Source organism: Gekko japonicus, unplaced genomic scaffold, assembly GCF_001447785.1.
Source record: "Gekko japonicus isolate JY-2015 unplaced genomic scaffold, Gekko_japonicus_V1.1 scaffold364, whole genome shotgun sequence".
NCBI lineage: Eukaryota > Metazoa > Chordata > Lepidosauria > Squamata > Gekkonidae > Gekko > Gekko japonicus.
This window is the reverse complement of record NW_015172562.1, coordinates 88217-103869: the sequence shown is the minus strand read 5'-3', so window position 1 is coordinate 103869 and position 15653 is coordinate 88217. Positions and strand designations below refer to the sequence as shown.

Sequence of the window (15653 nt, the reverse complement as noted above, 5' to 3'; positions counted from 1 at the left end):
TGTGCACTCCAACCCAATACTTCTTGCCATCTCCTTATCAACAAATGAAGAATATAGGCATACATGCTCTCACCTGAGTATTAGGGTCATAGTATACCCCAGTTATGGGGTCAAAATAATTTCCAGTATCTGGATCGTATATGAACGTGGACACATCAGAAGCAGCTGAAGGGGAAGAAATAAGGCCAAGAGTCATTCTTCCATATACCTTACATATCCTTTATATAAAGCAGAGATGATCCAAGACGTTCTGGTGCCAGAGACAGACAATCCAAAAGATACTCTCCAAGGTGAAAAAAATATATAAAACTAAACAGAGCATTTAATGATATCCCAGAACATGCTGCCTGAGGATGGCTACTTCACCCTGCCTGGTGGTAAGTCCAGTCCAGTCCTGAAAGGCATATTGTGCTCCTGAAAGACACTAGATGATAAAACATCAATCCAGAGATTTTATAAGGCCCAGGAGAGCCCACAGAAAAACTCACATATGGAGGTGGAGGAGCAGATTCCCCACTTTCCCCTTCCCTCACCAGCCTGCTGCTTGTTGTGAAAACCCTCATCAATAAAATGCACCGGGGGCTGCAGTGAGGAGGGGGAAATTGCCTCCTCTTCCACTACTGCAAGCTCCCAATGGGAGGCAATTTCTCCACTTTCACTCCTGGAAAACCTCAGATGAACAGACACAATGAGGATTTGCTGTCTGGTTTGAAAATATTTACGCTTCCATATTTAAAGGGTTCTAAGTCTTCCTTCTATAGGTTTGGAGTCAGTGATCCATCAGTGAAAGACACTTGTGTCTCCCTCTTTATCCTGGAAAAGCAAATTCCTGGAGTAACAGGACCTGTGTGGACTCATAGCCACATAGGTCAGGGAGTGAAATTCACCATTCACCTATCAGCAGAGTTGCACCTCTGAAACAGGAAGGAGGGGATGATTTTACCCCCTTCACTGTCCTCCCTGAAGCCCCCCAACCCGCCAGATTATTGGTACAAGGGGGTTCCACAAGCCCAGAAATCAACTTTACTGGAGGTGGAAGGGATTGCTGGGGAAGGGAAACACAGCAAAGGTCTGTGGTCTTTGCACTAATGGATCACTGAGTCCTACTCACAGGAAATAGTGCATTTTCCACAATTACAAACTGCATCAAGAACTAAGATCAATGGTAACAAGGAAACCACGACATATCTTACACTCCGATCTTCGTTTCTGGGACTCAGCACCCCTCCGGTCCCTCATGCCCCTTCTGCCCTAAAACATAAAGAGGCATCAAATAAAGACACAAGGAAGCAAAACCTCTAGTGATTTTTTCACATTTCCCTACTGTACCAAAGCATTGCAAGCTGCGTTATGTATCAAATTACCAACATATACTTTCCTGCCCTTACTGCACATTAGAGGTGTACACACACACACACACACACACATACACACACACAACAACAGTATTTTTCAGGTTTGGGTATATTGAACCTGAAAAATATCAGTCTTTCCCCATATTTCCGAATCCCAATATTGGTGTGGTATTAGGATTCAAGAAATACTTGGGATTGCTGAATTTTTTCAGCTCCTTTATACCCTATGAGGACCATTATAGTCAATGGTCCCCATAGGCTATAATGGATTATCGAACTGGGGGTATCTGGGTCTGGGGGGGCTGTTTTTTGAGGTAAAGGCATCAAATTTGCAGTATATCTGCTGGTGCCTCTCCTAACCCCCCCCCCCCCCAAGTTTCAAAAAGATTGGACCAGGGGGTCCAATTCTATGGGCCCCAGAAGAAGGCACCCCCATCCTTCATTGTTTCCAATGGAGGAGGGAAAGGCATTTAAAGGGACACAGTCCGTGCACCACGGCACGTGAACTCCAAAGGCATTTAAAGGGCTGAGAGCACTTTAAATGCCCTGTAACTGCAGCTATCCAGCGGCCCTGAAAAATCCCTGAATATTTTTGGATAGCCGAATCACTAGCCCCCTCAGTGATCAGCTGAAAAAATACCTGATAAATACTGATAAGATATTTATCGGGTATTTTTTCGCCTTGGTTTATACTGAGCGCACACCCCAACTGCACATCCAATAAAAAGTCACCAGCTGACGTCAAAAGGTTTTCACTGAGACCTGCCATACAAGAGGAGAGTGCCTAACTTTTCAATATCTGCAAAACTGGAGGAAGAAGATGAAAAAAACAGATCAAAAAAGATGCTTTAAAGAACATGCATAAAATCTTTGGTGCAATTACTATGTCCCATCACATGGACTGTATCAGTAAATGCAGATGGATTGTTCATTATTATCTCTGTTATAATGTGGAGCACTCCCCTTGCAGCTGGCAGCAAACATTTGAGATTCTTAAGGGTTGTGTAAACTGTGTCATCATGCAGAACTGCTCTTGGTATAAAGATCAGAAACCCAGCATGCATCACTGGTGATTCTGCTCTGGATAATAAAGGACAATATCCACCATGTTGGAATTTTTCCATCTGCTTTGGCTGCCATTGCACCATTCTTAACTGGTATAAAGAAGAAAGAAGATATTCTGGGTGATGATAGCAAACCAAGGTATCTTCTAATAGAAGGTCTATGCAGAGTGTAATATATAGTCTGCCGTGCTCTCTAAGCACCTGATACACCTGTTCTGTTAAGGGATTTATACCCCACCCTTCACTACCTGAAGGAGTCTCAGAGCGGCTTATAATCCCTTCCCCATCCCCTCCCCACAACAGACACCCTGTGAGTTAGGTGGGGCTGAGAGAGCTCTCTCAAGGGCAGTTCTCGAGAGAGATCTCTCAGCCCCACCTACCTCACAGGGTGTCTGTTGTGGGGAAGGGAAGGGAAAGGAGATTGTAAGCTGCTCTGAGACTCCTTTGGGTAGTGAAGGGCAGGGTATAAATCCCATCTCTTCTTCTTCTTCACTTCTAGCCACATTAATTTCAAAGGATTCGAGTTTTGCTGAAGTATGGCAAGAATCAGGCCTTTCCTGATACTGAATGCATATATTTCATTATGTAAGCTACAAAAAGTAATAAAAATGATTATATTCCTATTACACATAACGTTTTGTGCCTTAACTGCAGACATAAGGGCATAACATAACTTATCAAAAGTCATGTCTGCAACCTTCAGATAACCTACTATTCTTTTTATCCCAGTTTTGTGAGAAACGTTTCCAGTGGCTTTGCTGACATAACCCCCCCCCTATGATTAGACAATCAGATTACATTTCTAGGTTACCCAGAAGAGAGAAAGATACGAAAACACAGTAAAAGCAGCCAACTGATTTCTGACAACAAATGGGGGTGTCTGATCAGATTTCTTTCTTTGCATTCATTTTCTATAATGCAAGTGGTTAAGTAAATCAGTTTTGACTTTGCTATTGGGGTCTGTATCAGGGACAGGTCTACAGAGGTCATATTCATAAGACATTTGAGTATGCTGGCAAACACTAAATCAATATAAAATAAAGTTTTAGTCTCCTGGCACCTTTAAGACCAACAAAGTTTTAGTTCTGGGTGTAAGCTTTTGTGTGCATGAGCACTTCTTCAGATATGTTGAAAGAAAAGTCACCAACCATTACATATAGGTAGAGCTCAATTACTTATGCATCTTGACCCTAACTAGCCCTTCCTGGCAACACCCTCCCCACCCTCTACCTATATGTAATGGTTGGTGACTTCTGTTTCAATGTATCTGAAGAAGTGTCCTTGCACATGAAAGCTTATACCTAGAATAAAACTTTGTTGGTCTTAAAGTTGCCCCACTGGACTCAAACTTTATTGTGCTGCTTCAGACCAACATGGCTACCCTCCATACTAAATCAGTGTATTTAATCTCTTAGCCTATCCCTAAACTCCTTATGATGTTATGCAAGTAACATTAGTGCTGGTGGCTAATTCATTGTTCAGTATAGGTTTGAATGCTCTACCAAACCAAAGGGGAGCAGGCAAAACTGAAAATGCTTTACAACTAGTAAAAAGAACATGGTCATCCACAGCTCATTTGCACTACCAGGAGGCAGCAGTCAATTCCCTCTGCATGCTACCACACATTACATCCTAAGGCTTACCTGGCTGTAGCGTGGAACATCCCCATGATCACCATATTCATTTCTAGCAAAAAAAAAAAGTGAGGGAGAAAGCCACTTCAATCAATTAATTCAAGGACACAGAGTTTCCTTCATACATGCTAAGTATTCATTGTAACCTCAGCAAGGAACTGAATGAGAAGCCTCCATAAGAAACTGAATGAAATAAGTCAAAAGGGAACACAAAACACTACAATCACTAATAGCTCCACAGGGAACAACTGCTTAGAAATTTTCATTGGCTGTTCTTAATATGTTTTATCATACTAGCATCTTTGTACCACAAGATACAACCATTTATCCTCCTTCATCACATTACTTATCTGTTTGAATCTCTGACCTCTCTCATCATCCATTATTTGTAATTGCTATTTCTGTTGTTTTATGATGGAATTCATACCTAACTTTTCTACCTTAATACTCCTTTTCCCCTTTACACTGAAAATTTACACTTGAAAGATTAATGGTGGAATTCATACCAAACCTCTCTGTCTTAACTTCACTCCCCACATAATGTTCCTCTTCAGAAGAATCCCCAGTATGATTTTCCTTTCAGATATCTGAAGAAGTGAGCTGTTACTCATGAAAGCTCATACTGAAAAGAAGAAAGTCTTTAACATGCCACTGAACTTTTATTTTATTTGCTATGACAGACTAACACAGCTACCACTTTGCAATCATGATTCAAGTGGTACCAAATGTTCAGAGCAGCTGAAAGTCCATTAAGGGTGTGGGGGAATACAGCAGAGGATGGCAGGAACTTGGTCTGCTCATGCCTGAGTGCTTAAAGAGTCCTGAAGAGTGGTATTTTGCGGAGGGGGGAGGGGGACACATTCCGTATCATTTGCCCCTGCCGTTTCCCACCTCCCATTCCTTTTGGTCCCACAACTTGCTTCCTCTAATAGATGCTTAACTATGAAGCGTGCTTTCACTAAGAAAATGAAAGAGGCGCACCCACAGATAAAACTGGAACGTCTGCAGAAGTTGGGGGATATGCAGAGAAGTATTAGTTTGTAAATTTATAAAGAGAAAAATGCCAAAATATGATGAGATGAGAACTATGTGTGATCACTGAATTATAGGAGGCTCCGCGGAAATATTAATATGCTCCAGCCCCTAAGAACTAACAGTATTGTGGAGGGTATGAAGCACATGACATATCCCTGCATTTCCATCTCCAATTCCCCAAGACACCACAAAGAAGGAAAAATAAATGTACTCTCCTCCATGCACTAACGCTAACACTGTATGCTTAAGTCTGGGGCTAGATGAGTAGCTTAGCCCAAAACATAACCAATCAGTGCTAAAATCACACTTCAAAATCAGGTGAGCAGGTAACTACTTATCCTGCCTCAAAGATCAGCTGTCTCAGTCTATGGAGGACTGTGAACTATATCCCCCTTGATTAACATCCTTCAGCCTAAGGTAGGAAACATGTTAATAAGGCTGCAACTTAATTTTTGACAAATATGGCTCACACAAAACTAGTGATGGGCACAAATGAGCTCACAAACGAACCAGTTCATAAACTAAATTTTGTGATCAGTTTTGGGCAGTTCATGGTTTGCAAACTGAAGTTCGTGGAAAGTCAAACAACAAAACTTTTCACAAACGTTTGAGCAGTTTGTGGTGGTTCATGAATAGATACATTTCCAGACAGTCTCCACTCAATCAAAATGTGTACCAAACTTCAAAGCTACAGGGGAGATGGAATCCTCCAGCCAGTGCTTGCAGGGGGTTCATTCTATACACTTTTGAACCTGCACCTGACATTTCCCTCAAAAGCACTTTCCTTGGGGCATCTTCGGGGGGGGGGGCATAACTTGGATCCCTTAAGTCCAAATCTACACATAACACGGTGAGCATGTAGAAGAGCATCTGGGGGAGATACCCTGCGAGTTTGATGTCTCTAGCTTGCATAGGGTTCGTTCTATATGCTCCTGAACCTGCACCTTTTATTTCTCCAGAAAGCACTTTCCTGGGGGCACCTTCTTTGGGGGGTGTAACATGGATCTCGTAAATCCAATCCTCACCAAACTTGGAAGGCAGATAGAGCCGAGTCAGCTGGAGACCCCCAGTGAGTTTGGTGTCTCTAGCACACCAGGGGAGCATTCTACCACGTTACAAACCTCACGAGCCAAACCAGTTCGTTTGGTGCCTAAAAGTTCCTGACTATTCATGGCTCATGAGCCACAAACCATGAACTGAAATGAACCGGATTTTACCGGTTCCTGCCCATCCCTACACAAAACTCCCCTTCAAACTTGTATTTAGGCATTGATCTGCATACATAGCCATCTACCATAACACATATGTAAAGGATGACATGCAGTAGGCTGCAGTAGACATTTAAGTAAGGTCTTTTGCTACCTTCTTTTCCCTGTGGCTAGGTTTACATCCACTGCACGACCATCAATGCTGATTGGGGGATCCAGGTTCTGTAAAACTTTCACTAACCGGAGCGCCTCCTGAGGAGGGAAGAATATATTTAAGGAGGAAAAAAGATCATTGTGATTTAAGTGGCACCTTTATTTATTTAACCATTTAGTGTATTTCTTCATCATCTCTCCAAAACAATCTGCAGAAGGCAGCCCTTCTAAGCCCTCTGTGGAAACTAATGGTGAAATCCTATGCAGAATTGCCCCCAGTCCAAGCCTATCTACTTCAATGAACTTAGACTGAAGTAACTCTGAACAGGACTGCACTGCAGGTATCTGATAATCACATTCTGATTGGGTAACTATTCAGAATGGGGGGGGGGGTGTCTCAATAGACTGATCCAGTTACCTGTACTGAGCTAGGAGGAAGGAAAGGATCCTATACTCTCTGGGTACTACCTATAGGATAATAAGGAGGCAGAACTAATACCATTGTTAGCCAATCTTTAAAAGTCCAAGAATCCAGCCAAGCCCCAATACAGCTGTAAGGATCATGAAGTCTATGTGACATAAGACAAAATGGTAAATGGAAGCAATAGTCACGTGAACCTACACACTGGAATTCTGCGTTACCAAAAATGGAAGGATAATGCCTATCAGATACAACAAGCTGTTTTGGCATTAAAATTTCCCTCCTCCAAGAAAAGAAAACTCATGGATAATAAATCACTTGCTGGTACTGCTTGCAGTAGAACTAAATCTGCACAAATAGCTTTGACCCAGTTAAAACTACCAGTTTGGTACACTCATTAGTGGGCATAATGCATTCAGAAGGAATACTACACTATAGTGTGATTTAATATCAAGTCACCAAGCAGCTCACACTAATTGCCTTAGATAAGAAAGGCAGAAATGAGCAAATTCACAAGCTCTGTTACTATGAGAATTCTACACCAAACCAAAGAAGCCAAAAGAGGGGTTGTCACACATGGGAAAATTTGCATAACAGCAATAAAGCATTAAGATGTTGTGTAGAGCAAAAGACCAATGGAAACCTACAGCATGAGAGTCCAGTTCAATGAAGCCATAGGTGTAGCCCATCCGACCAGCCTTATTCTTCATGACACGCACACTTGAAGTGGAGAGACGAACATACGGTGCCAAAAGACCCACAATGACTTCTGGAGGGGTGAAGCGAGGTATGCGCTTTAACATAATTGCTGTGAAATGTAATGAAAGGAGGGGGGAAAAGATATTCAGGAACTTATATACTTGAGCATTTAACTCACCGTGCACTTGACTCTCAATAAAGACTGCTCACAATGTACTTGGCAGATTGCCATCAGCAACCATGAGACTAGGAACTTGAAATGAAACTGACCAAGGCTCTGAAGGCTGACTGAACAAAAATGACACACAACCTAACGTACCTGCTTTTAAAAGAGACATCCCATGGTGACCCAGGATGTATCAAGTATATCTGATAAGCAACTATCCCAGCCAGCTATCTTGCTGAAGGTGGCCACTGCACAGAGGCAAAACTGCCAGTAATGTTGCTTGTTTTGAATTGCGCCCAGTCCTCTGAGCCAATCAAAAGAGGCTTGACTCAACAAAGAACAGGCATTTCACATTTTTGCTAAGTCCTCATCATCCCTACTCCCAATATCATTTTATCAGGCTCAGCTGACATGCACACTCCTCTTCAAAAGGCAAAAACAACACTGTTGAACTCGTAGGTGAGATTTAAGCATCTCTACTCAGCTGACTCAAATCCAAGCGTCCACTGTAAACTCAGCAAAACAAGGCAGCTTGCACATATAATCAAAATAATCAAGCTTACTTTTACTCTCATCCTCCTGATGTTTGGTCTCCACGGTTTCTCTTCTTGAACCATGTTCTTGGTTTTCCTTCCGGAATGGGTTCTTCTCTGGCTCTTTTTTCTTCTCTTGTGAAGGCCACTGCTCTCTGCTTTCATCCTTCTTCTTCAGCTCAGGTTCCGGAGACGGGCACTGCTCCTCAGGAGAAGGCTTCTGAGGAGGCTCCTCTGGAGAACCAGGATTCTCAAGAGGTTCTTCCTCTGGCATGGGCTCCTGAGGTAACTCTTGTTCCCCTTTTCCAGGCTTATCTTCAACCACTAAGGAAAGCATAGATGAAGTCATTTCACTAAGTAGGATATTCTCTCTCAATCTCAACACCACTTTTTAAGCAGTTTGCTGTTTTAAAGTATACACAGATGTCACAGCTAAGTGCATGGCAATTTCTTAAGATTTCTACCAAAAGGGAGATACTGGATCACAATGACACAAATGGGATAAGAGGATTTTCACAAGAGGACAGCATGTCATTTTCGCCAGTTGCTGTGATCTTTTTCTCCCTTCCTCACACTTCAGCAGTGCTTGTACTGCAAATACAGGATCACTAAAGTTTCATCTAAGGGCCCTCTATCTCAGGCCAAAAAACCCCTTCCAAGTAAGAACCATGCAAACTCAAGGGTTGTCAAAACTTCTCTATTCACCTATGTTTATTTTCCATCGTCTTTATTTTAACTTACAGACCTCAATAACAGACTACAATACTTGGTCTAATAACACTGCCAATATTTTCTATTACCTTCCATTCAATTCTTCATCAATTGAGAAGCTATGCTGATATCTGTCAAAAAAAAACAAACCCAGCTTAACAATTTAACGAAAGTAGACTTACTATCTCTTGGGAACCTGCAGTAATAACAGGATGAACGATATCCTATTGTGGACACTTTGCACTGTAAGAAATAAGGCAGAGTGTAAGGAAGACATGCTTTAAAAGGCTCTCCTTCAGGATACTCTGCATTAGCACAACAGAACCAGGAAGATAATTTCTGATAAACAAGTTTTATCAGTTCTCTATAACACAAATTACACTTTCTAGTGAGACTTTGGGGCACTGCCAACCTCATTGCCTTGGTAGCATGTAGCTGGAAAAAAGGATGCTATATCAACCAATGACATTGTACTGGGGAGGGGAAACATTAACATGTTGGATGTTTCAGGGTTTTTTCCCCTATTACCCATTCACTGGAATTCATGGGCGGGAAGTGCCAATGTGTTAACATGTCCTTTAGGCCACAGGAAAGCTGCATTAAATCACCAGTGTTATAGAGGCCTTAAGCTGAAGGAAATTTTGCTCCAGTCTCTTGGTAGTTGCCCCTTAATGGCCCCTGCCACACGACAGGGAAAAGACGGGGCGAAGCGCGGCTTTTAAAAGCCACGCCAAAAAAGAAACGCCGCGGCGGGATCCCACAGATCCCGGTAGCCGCGCTCCGTTGCTCCCCGGCACGATCAGATGCCGGGGAGGAAGATACGAGTCGGAGGGAGAGGCTGCCAAACTGCGCATGCTCGAGCATGCGCGGTACGGCAGGGGGCCGGGGATGCGACAGCGGCAAGACGCACTGCCGATCCCACGGCCAGGATGAAACGGACCAACCAGATGAACCACCGAAGGTAGGTGGTTCATCTTTGACGCGCTTCATCGAGGGAAGGGCCGGATCGGAGACGGGAGCGCCAGGCAGATGTTGGCGTGGGATCGCACCCGTTTGCTGCGCTTCCAATCCGGCCCGCTCCAGGCCCAAAATGCCTCGTATGAACGGGGCCAATGACAATAAATATTAGGTGCAGCCCTGAACTGGATAGCCCACACTAGCCCAATCTCGTCAGATCTCAGAAGCTAAGTAGGGTCGGTCCTGGCTAGTACCTGGATGGGTGACCTCCAAGGAATACCAGGGGTGTGATGCAGAGGCAGACAATGATAAACCACCTCTGAAACATCTCTTGCCTTAAAAACAAGTCTAGTTCACTACCTAGTGGTGCATAATGTTAAGAGAAAAAACTTCTCACTGCCAGACAATCTTAAGATCTCCTGGCTATACTCTACACACTGCCATAAAATAATAGTTTTTATTATCATTAATCTGGTGCAAATGTAATTCAATGAAGTTTTACTTATAATAAAACTTGCTAACAATTAAGCTTCATGAGTAATTATAATGAAAATGCATAAGTTCACATAGATTCCTAAAACTGATAGTTCTATTAAGACAGAAAAAATATTTTGGTCACCTGGGCTAAGAGACAAGAATGGGAAACATGGCACGCACAGTATCACTTCTCATATTTGAATATACATTCCGGGGAAACTTCTAATCATGAAATGATTGCTGGTAATAAGCAGCAGAGGGAAGTTATTATTTACATCTATTCATACAATATAGAACATTTAGTAGTAATACTACTTCATTAATTCCTAGAATTCTTATGCAAGTTTAGAATTTTAGTGACCTGGGAATATGCTATTATTAGAATATTTATACCTCACCTATTTAAAAATAAATACTCAAGGCAGTTTACAATATCTACATAAAACAGTTAAAAACAGGTAACACAAGAATTAACAGATAACACAAGGCCTTCTGGAATAAAAAAAGGTTTTAGGTGATGGTGGAAGACTTTTAAAAATGTATCCATATTGAAGGTAAGGAAGGAACCATCCACAATGCAAGGGGGAATAAGTTTAACTGGTATTTTTATGGGAAACCATCTGAATCCAGTAAAAGCCTAGGTTATGCGTATCCCTTCCCCTTGCCAGTGGGGCAGATTGTGATGTTAGGGGTATTTCTTTAGCCTTCAAATGAAGGAATAGATGGGTGGGTTGGGAGAAGTCTAATTTTTTTAAAAAAAGCCTAGACTGCTTGTTTTGCCTACCTGATAAAGAGACAAGGGGGAGGCAACCAGAAACCCAAGATTCTTACCAGTTTGAAATTTCTCTGCAGAAAGTAATTTCGCAAAGCCTTCAATGAGCTGTTAATATCTAGCCTTTGCCATGACTATTTCTGAAATAATTTCTGTCCCCATATACTCACTCGTTTGCAGCGCCAGAATTCAAGGGATGGAGTGTATTCCAGAGTCACTGGTTTACCACCTATCACAAGTTTTCCCTGTTGGCGCAAGAAAAAGAGGGGGGAACTATTAATATGTTGAACCACAAGAAATGCAAGTAAGAGACAGCAGTATTATGAGCCTTATTATGGAAAAAAGCCCATCTGGCTCATTTAAATTCCTGAAACATCACAAATGAATGAAAACAAGAAAATGTTGAATTGCAGATGCATTAGCTGTACCCTTCTTTGAGTTTACAGGGAGAACTTGCACCATTCATTCTGTAAAGTAGAAGAGGCCAAACAAGGAACCATCTACTGTGGCAAATGCACACAGCGATTCTATTAATTTTCTGTGTTCCATGCCTTAAAGAGAATGAATATAATCAAATGGTCATGTTACATATGCAGACTGGGCAGGGCAAATTAGAACACTGCGCTCAGATCCCAAGCATTACTCCTGTCTGTCATCCTAGTGCTGTAACACTGGTACCTTACTGCACCTTTTGCTGTACTGATGCGATTTACACACCTTATCCAAAGCATTTCTTACAGCAAGTGCGAAATTACTTTTCACATGTAGCAAGATACATCATAAGGACACTGGCAAGCCAGGTATATGATCAAGTAACATTGCAAGACATATAACATTTAAGGTGCATGGCTTGGATCGAGAAAATCATAAGCCAATTTAGGCAAAAAGTTCATTCCTCTTATGTATGAGGCTTCTTGGATCCAAAACAATACATGTGGAAATCACAATTCTAGTGGTTATCCTTCAGACCCCAAAGAAGCAAAAACAATTTGCTACCTGTATTTGACTGTTTTCCCCCCCTCATATCAGTTTTGGAGCTCATTCTGTACAGTTCTTTGCGAAAAGGAATTTCAAACATTCTGATAATTTTCCGCTAATAACCTACCTTAAGTGACAAAGATACAAGTCTCAGTGGAGATTCTCTGTATTGCTAATTTTGATGAAGAAAGAAGCTGAGTATTACGTCTGCTCAAACCATTTATGGTCAAGCCCTGAAAAAATGGTGGCAGCTATAAAGGATGACTTCATGTTTGATTGATTTTCACAACTAAAGTTTATTAAAACAGAGTTGACAATGCTGTAATCAGACCTATTTATTATGACCAAGAACATATAATTCCTGCCCTGACCTGGATAGCCCAGGCAAGCCCAAACTCGTCAGATCTCAGAAGCTAAGCATGGTCGACTTTGGCCTGTATTTGGATAGGAGACCTCCTTGAAATACCAAAAGCGGGAGGCAGGGGGCAGGCTTTATTCAGCCACCTCTCCGAATATCCTCCAGGCCCTCAGTAGGGGTCAGTCAGCAGGGGTCACCATGACTTCCAGGTGCACACACACGCACGCATTAAAAATAAAATTTTAAAAAAGTAAAATTCCCTTTTTCTCTGCACTTTCAATCCCTTGTTGAAACGATTATGAGGACAAGTGATAAAACACACTTCCCCAAACCATTTTACAATCTGTTAAGAAAACCATACATATCATACTTTGCATCTAAACACATGGAGGCAGGCCTTTGGAAGAAACTCAGCTGGCATCTACTAATGACACAAAGTACAAAGAAATCATCACTCAAGTGTTCACTTTGATGCTCATAGTGAAGGAAATCAATACACGAGTCCAACACAGAGGGAGGATCTCACTATCTGTGAGCAAAAGGATCAGGGACCCTGTCTACTTCCCGCTCTCCCTAGAAGTCCTTTCTGACCCCCGGAACGTTGTTAAAAGGTTCTGTAAGGTTAGGGGGCTGCACTGAGCAAGGGAGCAAAATCAAACCCTACTTCACAAGAGCCAGCTCTGCTGTTGCTCAAAAAGAACACTGCAGAGCTGGAAGATGTACAGAAGAGGTTACGGAACCTTTCTGAGGAAAGGCTGAAGAGCCTGGGACTTTTCAGTTTAATAAAGAGATTACTCCAGGTGGAGTACCAGATCAGGAATTATCAGGAGTACCAGTTCTGGAATTAACCTTTAAAGCCCTAAATCAGGGGTGGCCAAACTGTGGCTCGGGTGCCGCATGTGGCTCTTTCACACATATTGTGTGGCTCCCGGCAGGATGGCTGGGGAAGCAAAGGGGAGGCATGCCTCCCCACTCGGTCTTCCCTTCCCCAGCCAGTGTGAACACATTTAAAGTTGCTTTCTTTCCACCTCTCCCTCCCTCTCCATTTATTTGCTTTCTTTCCACCTCTATTTCTCTTTTCCCCTTCTTTCCTCCCTCCTCCATCTATTTGCTTTCTTTCTGCCTTTCTTTCTTTTCACCTTTTTTCTTTCTACCTTCCTTCCTTCCTCTTTCACTCTTCCTTCCTCCTCCTTGCTCATCTATTTGCTTTCATTTCTTCCTTCCTCAACCTCTCTTCCTTCCTTCCCCCTCTATTTGCTTTCTTTGTTTCTGTTTCTCTTTCTTTCCACTTTTCTCCTTCTCTTCCTTCTTTCCATCCTCCCCCCTCCCCATCTATTTGCTTCTTTTCTCTCTCTCCACCCCTCTCTCTCTCTCTTAAACAAATAAATATCATTAGCAAACAAATAAATATTATCAATACCTGTTTTTACCCCTTTTGTTTTTATTTTTGGCAGTCTCATTTAATGTTAATGAAAAAGGAAATTTGCATATTTTCCGATTAAAAAGTGTGTGCAATACTTGTTCATGTCTTTCGGCTCTCAAACATCTGACATTTATTCTATGTGACTCTTATGTTAAGCACATTTGGCCACCCATGCCCTAAATGCCCTGGGACCCACGTATCTTCGGGACAGCCTCTCCTGGTACACCCCCAAAAAGAGCATTATGCTCTGCAGAGAAGAAATTACTGGTGATCCCCAGCCTGAAAGACATCCAGCTGTCCTCTACAAGAGCCTTTTTGGCCCTGGCTCTGATCTGGTGGAACTCTCTGCGGAATTACATCCATGCTCTGTGGGACTAAAGCAGTTCCGCAAAGCCTGTAAGGCAGAGATGTTTCACCAGGTTTTTGGTTGAGGACAGCGATGGTTTCCATCTTGTCTGGCACCTCTACTTCTCGCCTCCCCACCCCATGAAGCAACAGCACACTTTGTAGTTTTTATTGCCGTCTAGAAAAGTATTTTCCTATTCTTTAAATTATTAATGTATGAATGTCTTTATTGTTGTATACCACCCTGAGCCTTGTTTGCACTGCAGAGGGCTGTCTAGAAGTTTAATTTATAAATAAGGGGGGATATGATAGCTTATAAAATTATGCGTGGGATATAAAAACAATGGACAGAGAGAACTTTTTCTCCCTCTTCAGAGTACTAGAACTTGAAGGCATCCAATGAAGATGATCAGTAGATTCAGGAAGGACAAAAGGAAGTACAATGAGTGATTAAAATGTGGAATTCGCAGTCAGAGGATGTAGTGATGGCTAAAGGCTCAGCACTTTAAATGGTTATTAGACAGATTCATTCTGAATATTAGACAGATTCATGGACAGGTTCACCATCTTTCAATGGGTATTAGCCATGGTGACTACAGGGAACCTCCACATTCAAAGGCAGTAAACTTCTGAATCCCAGTTCCAAGAGGCAACATAAGGAGAAGAGAAGACTCTGGCCTTATGCCCTGTTGTTGGCATCCAGAATAACAGGCTGGCGACTGTGTGAGACAGGATAATGGACTACTGGTCTGATCCAGTATGTTAAGACACAGGACAGTGATTTTACTCCTAACATAGCCCCCTGACCTGTATGGCTGTTAGTCTTCATGGGTCCCAGAAATCACCTTTCCTGGGGTTAGAAGGGACTGAGGAGAGGGGATTATACGTAGAAAGAATCAATGAATATCAGGTGATTCTACTGATGGATTACAGAATCCAACCCAGAAAGTACGGAAAGCCCTAATTTAAAGCCTACAAGTAGGATCTACTCAAAGTCTCCAAATACAAGTGATTGACAGGAATATTCATGCTAATGTGAGCTTTGTTCTATAATTCTAAAACAAACTAGATTTACAGGTACTACATTCTTGATATAGGGATAATGGATAGCCATCTTTGTGCAGACTCCTCCTTGCTTATCTAAACCATGCTCCAAAAACAATGTAATGGTTTCTTGCATTTTTTTTTGTTTTTGCATTTTTGCAATTTTGTGTGCATGCGTGCCCATTCCTGGAAGTTATGGCAACCTCTGGTGACTCCTATTGGGGCATGGAGGGCATTCAGAGAACTGGGTTGATAGCCTGTCTCTGCCCATCACCCTATTCTTTTGAGGTCTCCCATCCAAATTCTTGCCAGGGTTGGCC

At 42.2% G+C, this 15653-nt stretch overlaps 1 protein-coding gene across 1 annotated transcript in view; it reads right to left on the bottom strand.

Moving 5' to 3' along the window:
• The window catches only part of RBM6 (RNA binding motif protein 6), a 70760-nt gene that overhangs the window by 15234 nt on the left and 39873 nt on the right, over positions 1–15653 (bottom strand). The window contains exons 6-13 of the mRNA XM_015421251.1: positions 11356–11430; positions 9162–9222; positions 8299–8592; positions 7518–7678; positions 6451–6548; positions 4063–4105; positions 1194–1251; positions 74–165 (exon numbers count right to left, since the gene is read on the bottom strand). Of these exons, the coding sequence (XP_015276737.1) occupies positions 74–165; positions 1194–1251; positions 4063–4105; positions 6451–6548; positions 7518–7678; positions 8299–8592; positions 9162–9222; positions 11356–11430 (882 nt within the window). The remainder of the gene's footprint in view (positions 1–73; positions 166–1193; positions 1252–4062; positions 4106–6450; positions 6549–7517; positions 7679–8298; positions 8593–9161; positions 9223–11355; positions 11431–15653) is intronic.